Genomic DNA, 13,745 nt, shown 5'->3' on the forward strand with positions numbered 1-13,745 from the left:
ATATTTTTTTTTAAAGCATTGCACAAAAAAAATGAGAGAATGTTGGCAATTGTGGTAAAAAGTCTCATTAGAATTTGTGTTATGATTGTGTTTATAGTTTGTTTGGTTGTTTTGTTGTTTGTCTTTTGCACAAAAGTCCGCGAGCATTGCCACTTTCATTTCACTGCACATCTCGTATGTGTATGTGACAAATAAACTTGACTTGACTTGACTTAGAAGTTTTTTTTGTCCCGCCTGAGTGTTTTAAAACACAAAAAAAAACTCTTCATAAACAGTCCGGCCGTGATGTTTAAAGCTGTTTATTGCGGACAAATGCAGTTTTTTTTTGCCATTTCACACCCCAAAAACTTGCAGTGAGCGCTTTAGTTCAATGGCTGAAGGGTTAGGGTTGTTCGCTGTGATAGATATTGATTCCCAGACATGCAGCGGGTAAAATGCAACGAGTGAGGCCGGTCTCCGTGTTGCATAAATCTGTCTGCATGAAATAAACAGCGAGGAGTTCCTCTCTGAAGGGTTAGGGTTGTTCGCTGTGATAGATATTCGCAGTTCCCCGACCCGCCTCTTGATTCCCAGACATGCAGCGGGTGAAATGCAACGAGTAAGACCGGTCTCTGTGCTGCAAGACTCTGTCTGCATGGAATAAACAGCGAGGAGTGGGTCTCTGTGCTGCAAGACTCTGTCTGCATGGAATAAACAGCGAGGAGTGGGTCTCTGTGCTGTATAACTCTGTCGGCATGAAGTTCCTCTCTTGCAGCTGTCGAAGCGATGACTGTGATCGGCTGCTCCGACCTACACTTTCATCGGTAGCGTGGCCGAGCGGTCTAAGGCGCTGGATTTAGGCTCCAGTCTCTTCGGAGGCGTGGGTTCGAATCCCACCGCTGCCAGCGGGATCTTTTCTCCAGTTTTAATCTAATTGTTTGTGCGTTGTAACGTTTTAAGCAAAAGTTATGAAATCCTAAAGTCAGGACAGGGCCGTGACCGCCATTAGTCGGCAAAAGTTCTATCGCAAGTGAGATCAGGTAGACACACACCTGGAACTGCAGATTCATGTTGGTTTTAAAAAAAGATACAAAGTGCTGGAGTAACTCAGCGGGTCAGGCAGCATGTCTGGAGGCCATAGATAGGTGACGTTTCGGGTCGAGACCCTGATTTCTGTTATTTGCACTTTAACTATATAACCATATAACAATTACAGCACGGAAACAGGCCATCTCGGCCCTTCTAGTCCGTGCCGAACACATATTCTCCCCTAGTCCCATATACCTGCGCTCAGACCATAACATAGAAACATAGAAATTAGGTGCAGGAGTAGAGGCCATTCGGCCCTTCGAGCCTGCACCGCCATTCAATATGATCATGGCTGATCATCCAACTCAGTATCCCGTACCTGCCTTCTCTCCATACCCCCTGATCCCTTTAGCCACAAGGGCCACATCTAACTCCCTCTTAAATATAGCCAATGAACTGGCCTCAACTACCCTCTGTGGCAGAGAGTTCCAGAGATTCACCACTCTGTGTGAAAAAAAGTTCTTCTCATCTCGGTTTTAAAGGATTTCCCCCTTATCCTTAAGCTGTGACCCCTTGTCCTGGACTTCCCCAACATCGGGAACAATCTTCCTGCATCTAGCCTGTCCAACCCCTTAAGAATTTTGTAAGTTTCTATAAGATCCCCTCTCAATCTCCTAAATTCTAGAGAGTATAAACCAAGTCTATGCAGTGTTTCTTCATAAGACAGTCCCGACATCCCAGGAATCAGTCTGGTGAACCTTCTCTGCACTCCCTCTATGGCAATAATGTCCTTCCTCAGATTAGGAGACCAAAACTGTATGCAATACTCCAGGTGTGGTTTCACCAAGACCCTGTACAACTGCAGTAGAACCTCCCTGCTCCTACACTCAAATCCTTTTGTAATGAATGCTAACACACCATTCGCTTTCTTCACTGCCTGCTGCACCTGCATGCTTACCTTCAATGACTGGTGTACCATGACACCCAGGTCTCGCTGCATCTCCCCCTTTCCCAATCGGCCATCAACCCAGGTCTCCGGCGATGTGAGGCAGCAGCTCTACCCGCTGCTCCACACAGATCAAGGGCGGGCCTGTTGTTCCTGAACGGTTTACTAATCAAAATCATAATCTGAACATCAATTCTTCCTCCTGCCAGTCTGACCCAGTCACAAGAGACATCCTTGGCTTCAACAAACTTTTATTTCAATATTCGATGCAGGAACAACAAAAAAAACACACACATGTTGTTAAAGGAAACACGAGGTGCAGATTGGTGCATGGACTGGCTGTGAAACTGTCCTCAAAGTCCACTCTCCCTCCCCCCCCCCCCCCCCCCCCAACCCAACCCAACCCAACCCAACCCACCCACCCACACACTGCACTAAAATATCACAAGAGCCTTGGGCACCAATTGTCAAATAGAAACATACAAAAACAGTCCGGGATTTGCTGTGGAAACAATCTCCACTTAAATGCAAACACGTCAATAATCATCTTAAAAAAATATTAAAACCATTCTTGGTAAAACTTTCTATTGAGCGGGGATGAGAAAGGAGAGAGGGGCTGGGGGGGGGGTGGGCAAAAGGTGCAGAGAAATGAGAGAGAGTATGAGGGGAATGTTATATTACTGAATTACATTTCTTCACCACTAGACCAGTCTCACCCAACTAAATATTATAAAAACAAACCGTAGTAAAGATGGACGCAGAGTGCTGGAGTAACTCAGTGAGGATCAGAAAGTTCTCCACAGATGCTGCCTGACCCACTGAGTTACTCCGGCACTCTGTGTCTGTCAGTCTCAGCCCACTAAGCTGTGACTACAGGACTGTGTGTAGGCAGGTGATTCCGCATCGTAGGTGTCCAGCAGTGGAGTGATCATCATGTACCCCGAGCAGTGACCCGACTGCAGGGAGCTCCAGCCGTTCTGGTAGATGTGAATGTCCTGAGTGGTCCTGGTCCCCACTCTGACCCTCACCTCCGGGAGGGACGAGAGCTCAGCTTGTGTCAATGAGTAGGTGGGCGACAGAGGTGGGTTCTGGAGCTGCTCCATGTAAGAGGGGGCGGGGGCATCCCCCGGGACCACCCGGCCCATCCCACACCTGGGGTCTGTGAATGGTGGAGGTGGCGTCTCTGGAACCACCAGGTGCTCCTGGCAGAAGCCGCCCAGGTGAGTGTCCAGGTGGTTCTCTGACGGTGAGGTCTGGAAGTGGAAGCAGGAACCGGCAGGGTGGGTCTCCAGATTTCCCTGGACGGAGGGGGGCTGTAGTAGCTCGGAGAACGGCTGCTCCATCAGTGATCTCTGTCCCATCATCTCCTCACTGCACAGAGCAGAGCTGTGTTCATGGCCATGGATGTGGCACTTCACCAGGTCTGGCATCAGTCCCTGATCCAGAGAGAGAGGCTGCAAGGAAAAGCCCAGCGTTACTGTGCTGCAGGTACAACCGCTCACACCTGTGGTGCAGGTACAACCGTGCACACTTGTGGTGCAGGTACAACCGCACACACCTGTGGTGCAGGTACAACCGCACACACCTGTGGTGCAGGTACAACCGCACACACCTGTGGTGCAGGTACAACCGCTCACACCTGTGGTGCAGGTACAACCGTGCACACTTGTGGTGCAAAAACAACCGCACACACCTGTGGTGCAGGTACAACCGCTCACACCTGTGGTGCAGGTACAACCGCACACACCTGTGGTGCAAGAACAGCCGCTCACACCTGTGGTGCAGGTACAACCGCACACACCTGTGGTGCAGGTACAACCGCTCACACCTGTGGTGCAGGTACAACCGTGCACACCTGTGGTGCAGGTACAACCGTGCACACTTGTGGTGCAGGTACAACCGCTCACACCTGTGGTGCAGGTACAGCCGCTCACACCTGTGGTGCAGGTACAACCGCTCACACCTGTGGTGCAGGTACAACCGCTCACACCTGTGGTGCAGATACAACCGCACACACCTGTGGTGCAGGTACAACCGCTCACACCTGTGGTGCAGGTACAACCGCACACACCTGTGGTGCAAAAACAACCGCTCACACCTGTGGTGCAGGTACAACCGCTCACACCTGTGGTGCAGGTACAACCGCTCACACCTGTGGTGCAGGTATAACCGCACACACCTGTAGTGTAAAAACAACCACACACACCTGTGGTACAGGTACAACCGCTCACACCTGAGGTGCAGGTACAGTCGCGCACGGGGGGGAGGGGGAGGGGGGGGCAGAGCAGAGGGTGCAGGGGAGCGGTCAAGTACCTGGCCGGAGAAGGGGCTGATGTCCGGTTCAGGCCAGCCCAGTGGGTGCTGGCGTTTCAGCTTCATCCTTCGATTCTGATACCATGTCTTGACCTGAAATCAACATGAAGTGAACATTAAAAATTGCTTCCCCCCCCCCCAACACTGCCCCCTCCCCCCACAGCCCCTTACAACACACACATATATATATATACACACACACCTCCCCACATACAGCCCCCTACACACACACACATTTATATATATATATACACACACACACACAGCATACATACACCCATATATACACATATACTCATATATATATATATATATATATATATATATATATATACATATATATATATACACACACACACACCTCCCCACAAACACACACCCACACACACATACACACACACACACACACACACACACACACACACACACACACACACACACACACACACACACACACACACACACACACACACACACACACACACACACACACACACACACACACACACACACACACACACACACACACACACACACACACACACACACACACACACACAGTCCCCCCCCCCACACACTGCCCCCTACAACACAACACACACACACACAGCCCCCCCCCACACACACATATATATATACACACACACACCTCCCCACATACACACACACCAGCCCCTACAACACACGCACACACACACAGCCCCCTACAACACACGCACACACACATATATATACACACACACACACACACACACATACGTATATACACACACACACATATATACACACACACACACACACACATATATATACACACACACATATATATATACACACACCACCCCCCTCCCCACATACATACACACACACAGTCCCCGTGTGAGAGGAGGAAGGAGAGAGAAAGAGGGGGGGGGGGGGGGGGTAGAGAGGGGGGGGGGAGAGAGGGGGGTGATAGAGGGGAGCAGAGTTACCCCCCCCCCACACACGTTATATATATACACACAGCCCCCGGGTGAGAGGAGGAAGGGGGGGTGGGGGGTATGTAAGAGGGGGGGGGTAGAGGGGGTAATAGAGGGGAGCAGAGTTACCCCCCCACACACACACCCTCCCCACACACACACAGCCCCCCACACACACAGCCCCCCACACAGTCCCCGGGTGAGAGGAGGAAGGGGGGGGGGGGGGTAGTAGAGGGGGGGGGGGGGAAGAGGGGGTGATAGAGGGGAGCAGAGTTACCCCCCCCACACACACACATCCCCCCCGGGTGAGAGGGGGTAGAGAGAGAGGGGGGGGGGGGGGGGGTAGAGGGGTAATAGAGGGGAGCAGAGTTACCCCCCCCACACAACCACACACCTGTTTTACAGTCGAGGCCCAGTGAGGCTGCGAGCTCCGCCCGTTCCCCGGGACTAAGGTATCGCTGCTGCCGGAACCGCTGCATCAGTTGCCGCTTCTGCTCCAGGCTGAAGACGGTCCGCCTGCGGCCACTCGGCCCGGCCCCTCGCTGCTGTCCCGCACCTGAACCCACAGAGGCAACAGCGTCAGTCACACAGACCCTTCCGCCCCTCCGCCCGCGTCCTAGCCCACCCCGAGCCGGGCTAGGTTGAAAAACCGAGATTCTGCTGATGTATAGGATGTCGGTCAGGATGTCAACTCCAAGCCCCTCTCCTCACCCTCTCCCCCCTCTCCCTCCTCTCCCCCCCCCCCTCCTCCCCCCCCTCTCCTCTCCTCTCCCTCTCTCCCTCTCCTCCTCTCCCTCTCCTCTCTCCTCCTCCCTCCTCTCCCCCCCCCTCCTCTCCTCCCTCTCCCTCCTCCCCCTCTCCTCTCCTCTCCTCTCCCCCCCCCTCCTCTCCCTCTCCTCTCCCTCTCCTCTCCCCTAACTCCCTCTCTCTCCCTCCTCTCTCTCCCTCTCCCCTCCCCTCCTCTCCCCTTCTCTCTCTCCCTCTCCCTCTCCCCCCCCTCCCCTCCCCCCCCTCTCTCTCTCTCCCCCTCCTCCCTCCCCCTCTCCTCTCCCCCTCTCTCCCCCTCTCCTCCCCTCCTCCCTCCTCTCCTCTCCCCCCTCTCCTCTCCTCTCCTCCTCTCCTCCTCTCTCTCTCTCCCCCCTCCCTCTCCTCTCCCTCCCTCTCCTCTCTCTCTCCCCTCCTCTCTCCCCCCTCTCTCTCTCCCCCCCCTCTCCTCTCCCCCCCTCCTCCTCCTCCCTCCTCTCTCCCCCCCTCTCCTCTCTCTACCCCCCCCTCCTCTCCCTCCCCGCCCCGCGAGTTCCCGTGTTCAGCCGCCTAGAGTCGGCGCTTGACCGGGACTGGGGCCGGAGAGTCGCCGCTTCACACTGACCGTGGCTCGAGTCCAGGTGCAGGTTGTCCCCGGGGCGGTGGTGGGGGGAGGGTGAGGGGTGGTGAGGGGGTGGGGGTGAGGGTGAGGGTTGGTGGGGAGGGGTGAGGGTGGGTGGGGAGGGGGTTGAGGAGGGGGTGAGGGTGGGTGCGGGGTCGGGCTGTTGTCCAGGTGTGCCGGGGACGGCAGCAGGTATTCCAGGTAAACCTCGTCCATTGGCAGCGGGAGACGATGAACCTGCTGCCCCGAGGCTGCGACTTTTATACCCGGAGTGGGACTTGATAACGAGGTGTGAGACTGGGGGAGTCACTGAGTGACACAGCGTGGAAACAGGCCCTTCGGCCCAACTGGCCCTTCCCTGCCCAACAATGTCCCAGCTACACTAGTCCCACCTGCTCATGTTTGGCCCATATCCCTCCACACATGTGTTTAAGAGGGAACTGCAGATGCTGGAGAATCGAAGGTTACACAAAAAAAAAAGCTGGAGAAACTCAGCGGGTGCAGCAGCATCTATGGAGCGAAGGAAATATTTCCTTCGCTCCATAGATGCTGCTGCACCCGCTGAGTTTCTTCAGCTTTTTTTTGTGTAACCTCCCTCCACACCTGTCCTATCCATGTACCTGTCTAACTGTTTCTTAAACATTGGGATAGTCCCAGTCTCAACTACCTCCTCTGGCAGGGAGGTTCTACTGCAGTTGTACAGGGTCTTGGTGAGACCACACCCGGAGTATTGCGTACAGTTTTGGTCTCCTAATCTGAGGAAAGACATTCTTGCCATAGAGGATTTGAGTCTAGGAGCAGGGAGGTTCTACTGCAGTTGTACAGGGTCTTGGTGAGACCACACCTGGAGTATTGCGTACAGCTTTGGTCTCCTAATCTGAGGAAAGACATTCTTGCCATAGAGGATTTGAGTCTAGGAGCAGGGAGGTTCTACTGCAGTTGTACAGGGTCTTGGTGAGACCACACCTGGAGTATTGCGTACAGTTTTGGTCTCCTAATATGAGGAAAGACATTCTTGCCATAGAGGATTTGGGTCTAGGAGCAGGGAGGTTCTACTGCAGTTGTACAGGGTCTTGGTGAGACCACACCTGGAGTATTGCGTACAGTTTTGGTCTCCTAATCTGAGGAAAGACATTCTTGCCATAGAGGGAGTACAGAGACGGTTCACCAGACTGATTCCTGGGATGTCAGGACTTTCTTATGAAGAAAGACTGGATAGACTCGGCTTGTACTCGCTAGAATTTAGGAGATTGAGGGGGGATCTTATAGAAACTTACAAAATTCTTAAGGGGTTGGACAGGCTAGATGCAGGAAGATTGTTCCTGATGTTGGGGAAGTCCAGGACAAGGGGTCACAGTTTAAGGATAAGGGGGAAATCTTTTAGGACCCGAGATGAGAAAAACATTTTTTTTTCACACAGAGAGTGGCGAATCTCTGGAACTCTCTGCCACAGAAGGTAGTTGAGGCCACACAGTTCATTGGCTATATTTAAGAGGGAGTTAGATGTGGCCCTTGTGGCTAAAGGGATCAGGGGGTATGGAGAGAAGGCAGGTATGGGATACTGAGTTGGATGATCAGCCATGATCATATTGAATGGCGAATGGTGCAGGCTCGAAGGGCCGAATGGGCTCTACTCCTGCACCTATTGTCTATGTTTCTATGTTCTGTGTGAAAAACTTGCCCCTCAGATTCCTATCAAATCTTTTCCCCTTCACCTTGAACCTCTATGCCTCTGTGGACCATGTAATAGAAGAAGAATGAGGCCATTCGGCCCATCATGTCTATTCCACCATTCAATCATGGCTGATCTGTCTGTCCTTCAACTTCATTCTCCTGCCTTCTCCCCATAGCCTTTGACACGGTACACTCCCACAGTATCTGAGCTTACTTTCTCTCCCCCTCCCCCCTCCCCTTCTCCCTCTCCCTCTCTCCCTGCCTTCTCACTCTTGATGGAGTGGATGTGGAGAGGATGTTTCCACTAGTGGGAGAGTCTAGGACCAGAGGGCACAGCCTCACAATTAAAGGACGTTCCTTTAGGAAGGAGATGAGGAGGAATTTCTTTAGTCAGAGGGTGGTGAATCTGTGGGATTCTTTACCACAGATGGCTGTGGAGGCCACAAGTCAGTGGTATATTTAAGGCAGAGATAGATAGATTCTTGATTAGTGCGGGTGTCAGGGGTTATGGGGAGAAGGCAGGAGAATGGGGTTAGGAGGGAGAGATAGATCAGCCCTGATTGAATGGCAGGGTAGATGGGCTGAATGGCCTAATTCTACTCCTATACCTCATGAACTCAGCGGGACAGGCAGCATCTCTGTAGAGAAGGAATGGGTCGAGGCCTGTCTTCAGACTCGACATATTCTTGTGCTTCTGCAAGTAAGAATGTTACCGTTCTGTAAGGGGTTGGACAGGCTAGATGCAGGAAGATTGTTCCCGATGTTGGGGAAGTCCAGGACAAGGGGTCACAGCTTAAGGATAAGGGGGAAATCCTTTAAAACCGAGATGAGAAGAACTTTTTTCACACAGAGAGTGGTGAATCTCTGGAACTCTCTGTCACAGAGGGTAGTTGAGGCCAGTTCATTGGCTATATTTAAGAGGGAGTTAGATGTGGCCCTTGTGGCTAAAGGGATCAGGGGGTATGGAGAGAAGGCAGGTACAGGATACTGAGTTGGATGATCAGCCATGATCATATTGAATGGCGGTGCAGGCTCGAAGGGCCGAATGGCCTCTACTCCTGCACCTAATTTCTATGTTTCTATGTAATGGGACATTGACAATGAAACACAGTCGACTCTTGAAAAGCCCGCAGGTTTATTGACGTTATCAGCAAGTGATGTACAAAATCAGCGACTACTTTGAGCGCAGGCAGCTGTATGAGACACATCCACATCCCAGCAATCCAGTTGTTGCCTTCCTCCGAGGAGCATATTCTCCGGTGCGAGGGGAACATTCTCCACTGCCTGGCCTGCAGCAATGGGACCAGGATCTCTCTTCATCCACGCTCTCCACAGATCAGCTTCTTGACAGAAGATGTTCTGGTTTCTGGAAGGAGTTTCTTCCCAGAGGCAATTCGGACTGTAAACGCCTATCTCACCAGGGACTAACTCTACTGAACGTTTTTCCTTCCATTATTTATTATGTAAAAGAATATGTGTGTTATGATTGTGTTTATAATTTGTTTGGTTGTTTTGTTGTTTGTCTTTTGCACAAAAGTCCACGAGCATTGCCACTTTCATTTCACTGCACATCTCGTATGTGTATGTGACAAATAAACTTGACTTGACTTGACTTTCCTACAAATGGCGTTGAGAACTAGAGTTGCAAGGACATGTACACAGAGAGTTGTGAGTCTGTGGAATCCTCTGCCTCAGAGGGCGGTGGAGGCCGGTTCTCTGGATACTTTCAAGAGAGAGCTAGATCTCTTGGGATAGCGGAGTTAAGGGTTATGGAGTGAAAGCAGGAACGGGGATAATCAGCCATGATCACATTGAATGGCGGTGCAGGCTCGAAGGGCCGAATGGCCTCTACTCCTGCACCTATTGTCTATTGACTAGATGGTGTGAGCTACAGGGAGAGGTTGAGGTAGGCTGGGTCTCTATTCCTTGGAGCGCAGGAGGATGAGGGGAGATCTTATAGAGGTGTATAAAATCATGAGAGGAATAGATCGGGCAGAGTCTCTTGCCCAGAGTAGGGGAATCGAGGACCAGAGGACATGGGTTTAAGGGGAAGGGGAGAAGATTTAATAGGAATCTGAGGGGTAACTTTTCCACACAGAGGGTGGTGGGTGTATGGAACGAGCTGCCAGAGGAGGTAGTTGAGGCTGGGACTATCCCAACGTTTAAGAAACAGTTAGACAGGTACGTGGATGGGACAGGTTTGGAGGGATATGGACCAAGCGCAGGCAGGTGGGACTAGTGTGGGCAAGTTGGGCTGAAGGGCCTGTTTCCACACTGTATCACTCTGTGACGGAATCATATTGGGGGGGGTGGTGCAATCATTGCTCAACTACAGAATGTGTCGCTCTCTCCGGCCCTCTCTAGGAGAAACCCCTCCCCTCACACTGACCCCCAGCTGCCTGGTACCTCAGGAGTACGCTGCTCTGAGCCTCAGGCTGGGGCCCAGGGTGGAGGTGCCCTGTCACAGTGGCTCCAGGGTGGAGCCCGTTCCCGGAAGCTCCAGTGTGGAGATACCCAAACTGGGAAGCTTCGTGGTGGAGCCCAGCTCCGTAGTGGGGCCCAGTGCCTGGGGCTCTGTGCTGGAGCCCAGCTCCGTGCTGGAGCCCAGTGCCTGGGGCTCTGTGCTGGAGCCCATTGCCTGACGCTCGAGGGTGGAGATGCCCAGACTGGAGACTTCCATGGTGGAGGAGCCCAGCTCCGTGGTGGAGACCAGGCTGGGGAGCTCCATGGTAGAGCCCAGTACCAGAGGCTCCAGGATGGAGATGTCCAGACTGGGGAAAGGCTCGTGGCCTGAGGAACTGCTGGTCTGGGCTGCTGGACGTCACTGACTGTGGCCCCAGCTCAGGCTCGGGCTGGGAGGACAGGGCGATAGAGAACTTGACCGATCGGTTGGTGTATTGCAGGGCGCTCTTGATGAGGGTGGACTGCAGGCTGCCCATGGCTGGACACATGGACTCGGGACACGGCCAGGCCTGGGCAGCTGATGGGCAGTGTTTGGGCAGCGGGTGGAACTGATGCTGCATATATTCTGACAGATTCCTGAAGGCCAAATGGTTACCCTGCAAACACACAAGAAGTTTCTGTAAGTCCAACACTAGACACACACACACACACACACCATAACTGTGGAGATGGTCAACAAGGCTAATCTTCACCACATGTGCTGTCTATGTGGAGTTTGCACGATCTCCCTGTGAACACGTGGTTTTCCCCCCACACTCCAATGATGGTCTCCTAATCTGAGGAAAGACATTCTTGCCGTAGAGGATTTGAGTCTAGGAGCAGGGAGGTTGACAATGTCTCGTGAAGAATGTTCTATCCACAGATGGAGTATTTGGTCTCCTAATCTGAGGAAGGACATTCTTGCCATAGAGGGAGTACAGAGAAGGTTCACCAGACTGATTCCTGGGATGTCAGGACTTTCATATGAAGAAAGACTGGATAGACTCGGCTTGTACACGCTAGAATTTAGAAGATTGAGGGGGGATCTTATAGAAACTTACAAAGTTCTTAAGGGGTTGGACAGGCTAGATGCAGGAAGATTGTTCCCGATGTTGGGGAAGTCCAGTACAAGGGGCCACACACAGTTTAAGGATAAGGGGGAAATCTTTTAGGACCGAGATGAGAAAAACATTCTTCACACAGAAAGTGGTGAATCTCTGGAATTCTCTGCCACAGAAGGTAGTTGAGGCCAGGCTATATTTAAGAGGGAGTTAGATGTGGCCCTTGTGGCTAAAGGGATCAGGGGGTATGGAGAGAAGGCAGGGATGGGATACTGAATTGGATGATCAGCCATGATGATATTGAATGGCGAATGGTGCAGGCTCGAAGGGCCGAATGGCCTCTACTCCTGCACCAGTTGTCTATGTTTCTATGTTTGCAGGTTAATTGGCTTCTGTAAATTGTCCCCAGGTGTGTAGGACAGAACTAGTGTACAGGGATCGCTGGTCAGCATGGACTCAGTGGGCTGAAGGGCCTGTTTTCACGTTGTATCTCTAAACTAACACATACGCTGGAGATTCAGAACGGGCTTATTCACAGATGACAGAGGGTGGTAGTGGAAGGACAAAATCCAGGGTGGACATCAGTGACCAGTGGAGAGAGAGAGGGAATGCCGGGGTTATTTGAATTTAGAGAAATCACTTTTCACACCACTGTGTTGGAAGCTGATATACGAGATGCCTTTCCTCCAAATTCATAGCAGCCAATTCATCTACTAACCCGCAAGTCTTTGGAGTGTGGGAGGAAACTGGAGCACCCGGAGAAAACCCACACAGGTCACGGGGAGAGCATGCAAACTCTGCACAGACAGCACCCGAGGTCAGGATCGAACCTGGGTCTTTGGCGCTGTGAGGCAGCAGCTCTACCCTGTACATTGTTGATGGAGAGACCCATCCCAGCCGAGCCCAGGTACCCACACTCACCTGAGTTGAGTCCGGCCGCAGGTAGCTGACCACTGTGCTGTCGGTCGGGTCCTTCACGATCCGCTTGACCTTCATGCGTCGATTTTGGAACCAAGTCTTCACCTGAAAGGAATAAATCCAGTTCATTATCACCGTAGGTCTTTAAATTGCATTATATATAGGCACAGAAAGCTGGAGTAACTCAGCGGCACAGGCAGCATCTCTGGAGAGAAGGGATGGGTGAAGCTTCGGGTCAGGACCCTTCTTCAGGATCAACACCAAACGTCACTAGAATTTAGAAGATCTTATAGAAACAGTTTTGGTCTCCTAATCTGAGGAAAGACATTCTTGCCATAGAGGATTTGAGTCTAGGAGCAGGGAGGTTCTACTGCAGTTGTACAGGGTCTTGGTGAGACCACACCTGGAGTATTGCGTACAGTTTTGGTCTCCTAATCTGAGAAAAGACATTATTGCCATAGAGGGAGTACAGAGAAGGTTCACCAGACTGATTCCTGGGATGTCAGGACTTTCATATGAAGAAAGACTGGATAGACTCGGCTTGTACTCGCTAGAATTTAGAAGATTGAGGGGGGATCTTATAGAAACTTACAAAATTCTTAAGGGGTTGGACAGGCTAGATGCAGGAAGATTGTTCCCGATGTTGGGGAAGTCCAGAACAAGGGGCCACACACACAGTTTAAGGATAAGGGGGAAATCTTTTAGGACCGAGATGAGAAAAACATTTTTCACACACAGAGAGTGGTGAATCTGTGGAACTCTCTGCCACAGAAGGTAGTTGAGGCCACACAGTTCGTTGGCTATATTTAAGAGGGAGTTAGATGTGGCCCTTGTGGCTAAAGGGATCAGGGGGTATGGAGAGAAGGCAGGGATGGGATACTGAGTTGGATGATCAGCCATGATCATATTGAATGGTGGTGCAGGCTCGAAGGGCCGAATGGCCTCTACTCCTGCACCTATTTTCTATGTATCTATCAGCCATGATCATATTGAATGGCGGTGCAGGCTCGAAGGGCCGAATGGCCTCTACTCCTGCACCTATTTTCTATGTTTCTATC

At 51.8% G+C, this 13,745-nt stretch overlaps 2 protein-coding genes and 1 non-coding gene across 3 annotated transcripts; 1 reads left to right on the forward strand and 2 right to left on the reverse strand.

Moving 5' to 3' along the window:
* The first annotated feature begins 802 nt into the window (after window positions 1-802).
* On the forward strand, window positions 803-884 carry trnal-uag (transfer RNA leucine (anticodon UAG)). Its single transcript has one exon. It is a non-coding gene; the product is annotated as a tRNA-Leu (tRNA).
* A 1,663-nt stretch (window positions 885-2,547) lies between these two features.
* On the reverse strand, window positions 2,548-4,357 carry LOC129716165 (uncharacterized). Its single transcript, XM_055666043.1, has 2 exons — window positions 4,268-4,357; window positions 2,548-3,408 (listed from the first exon to the last, which is right to left on the reverse strand). The coding sequence occupies exons 1-2, from the start codon at window positions 4,331-4,333 to the stop codon at window positions 2,806-2,808; spliced, it is 669 nt and encodes a 222-aa protein (XP_055522018.1). The 5' UTR covers window positions 4,334-4,357; the 3' UTR covers window positions 2,548-2,805.
* Window positions 4,358-9,372: 5,015 nt separating this feature from the next.
* On the reverse strand, window positions 9,373-13,655 carry LOC129716161 (uncharacterized). The gene is made up of 2 exons (XM_055666039.1): window positions 12,691-13,655; window positions 9,373-11,325 (listed from the first exon to the last, which is right to left on the reverse strand). The coding sequence occupies exons 1-2, from the start codon at window positions 12,814-12,816 to the stop codon at window positions 10,627-10,629; spliced, it is 825 nt and encodes a 274-aa protein (XP_055522014.1). The 5' UTR covers window positions 12,817-13,655; the 3' UTR covers window positions 9,373-10,626.
* Between the last annotated feature and the right edge of the window lie 90 nt (window positions 13,656-13,745).

Source organism: Leucoraja erinacea, unplaced genomic scaffold (assembly GCF_028641065.1).
Source record: "Leucoraja erinacea ecotype New England unplaced genomic scaffold, Leri_hhj_1 Leri_176S, whole genome shotgun sequence".
Classification (NCBI taxonomy): domain Eukaryota; kingdom Metazoa; phylum Chordata; class Chondrichthyes; order Rajiformes; family Rajidae; genus Leucoraja; species Leucoraja erinaceus.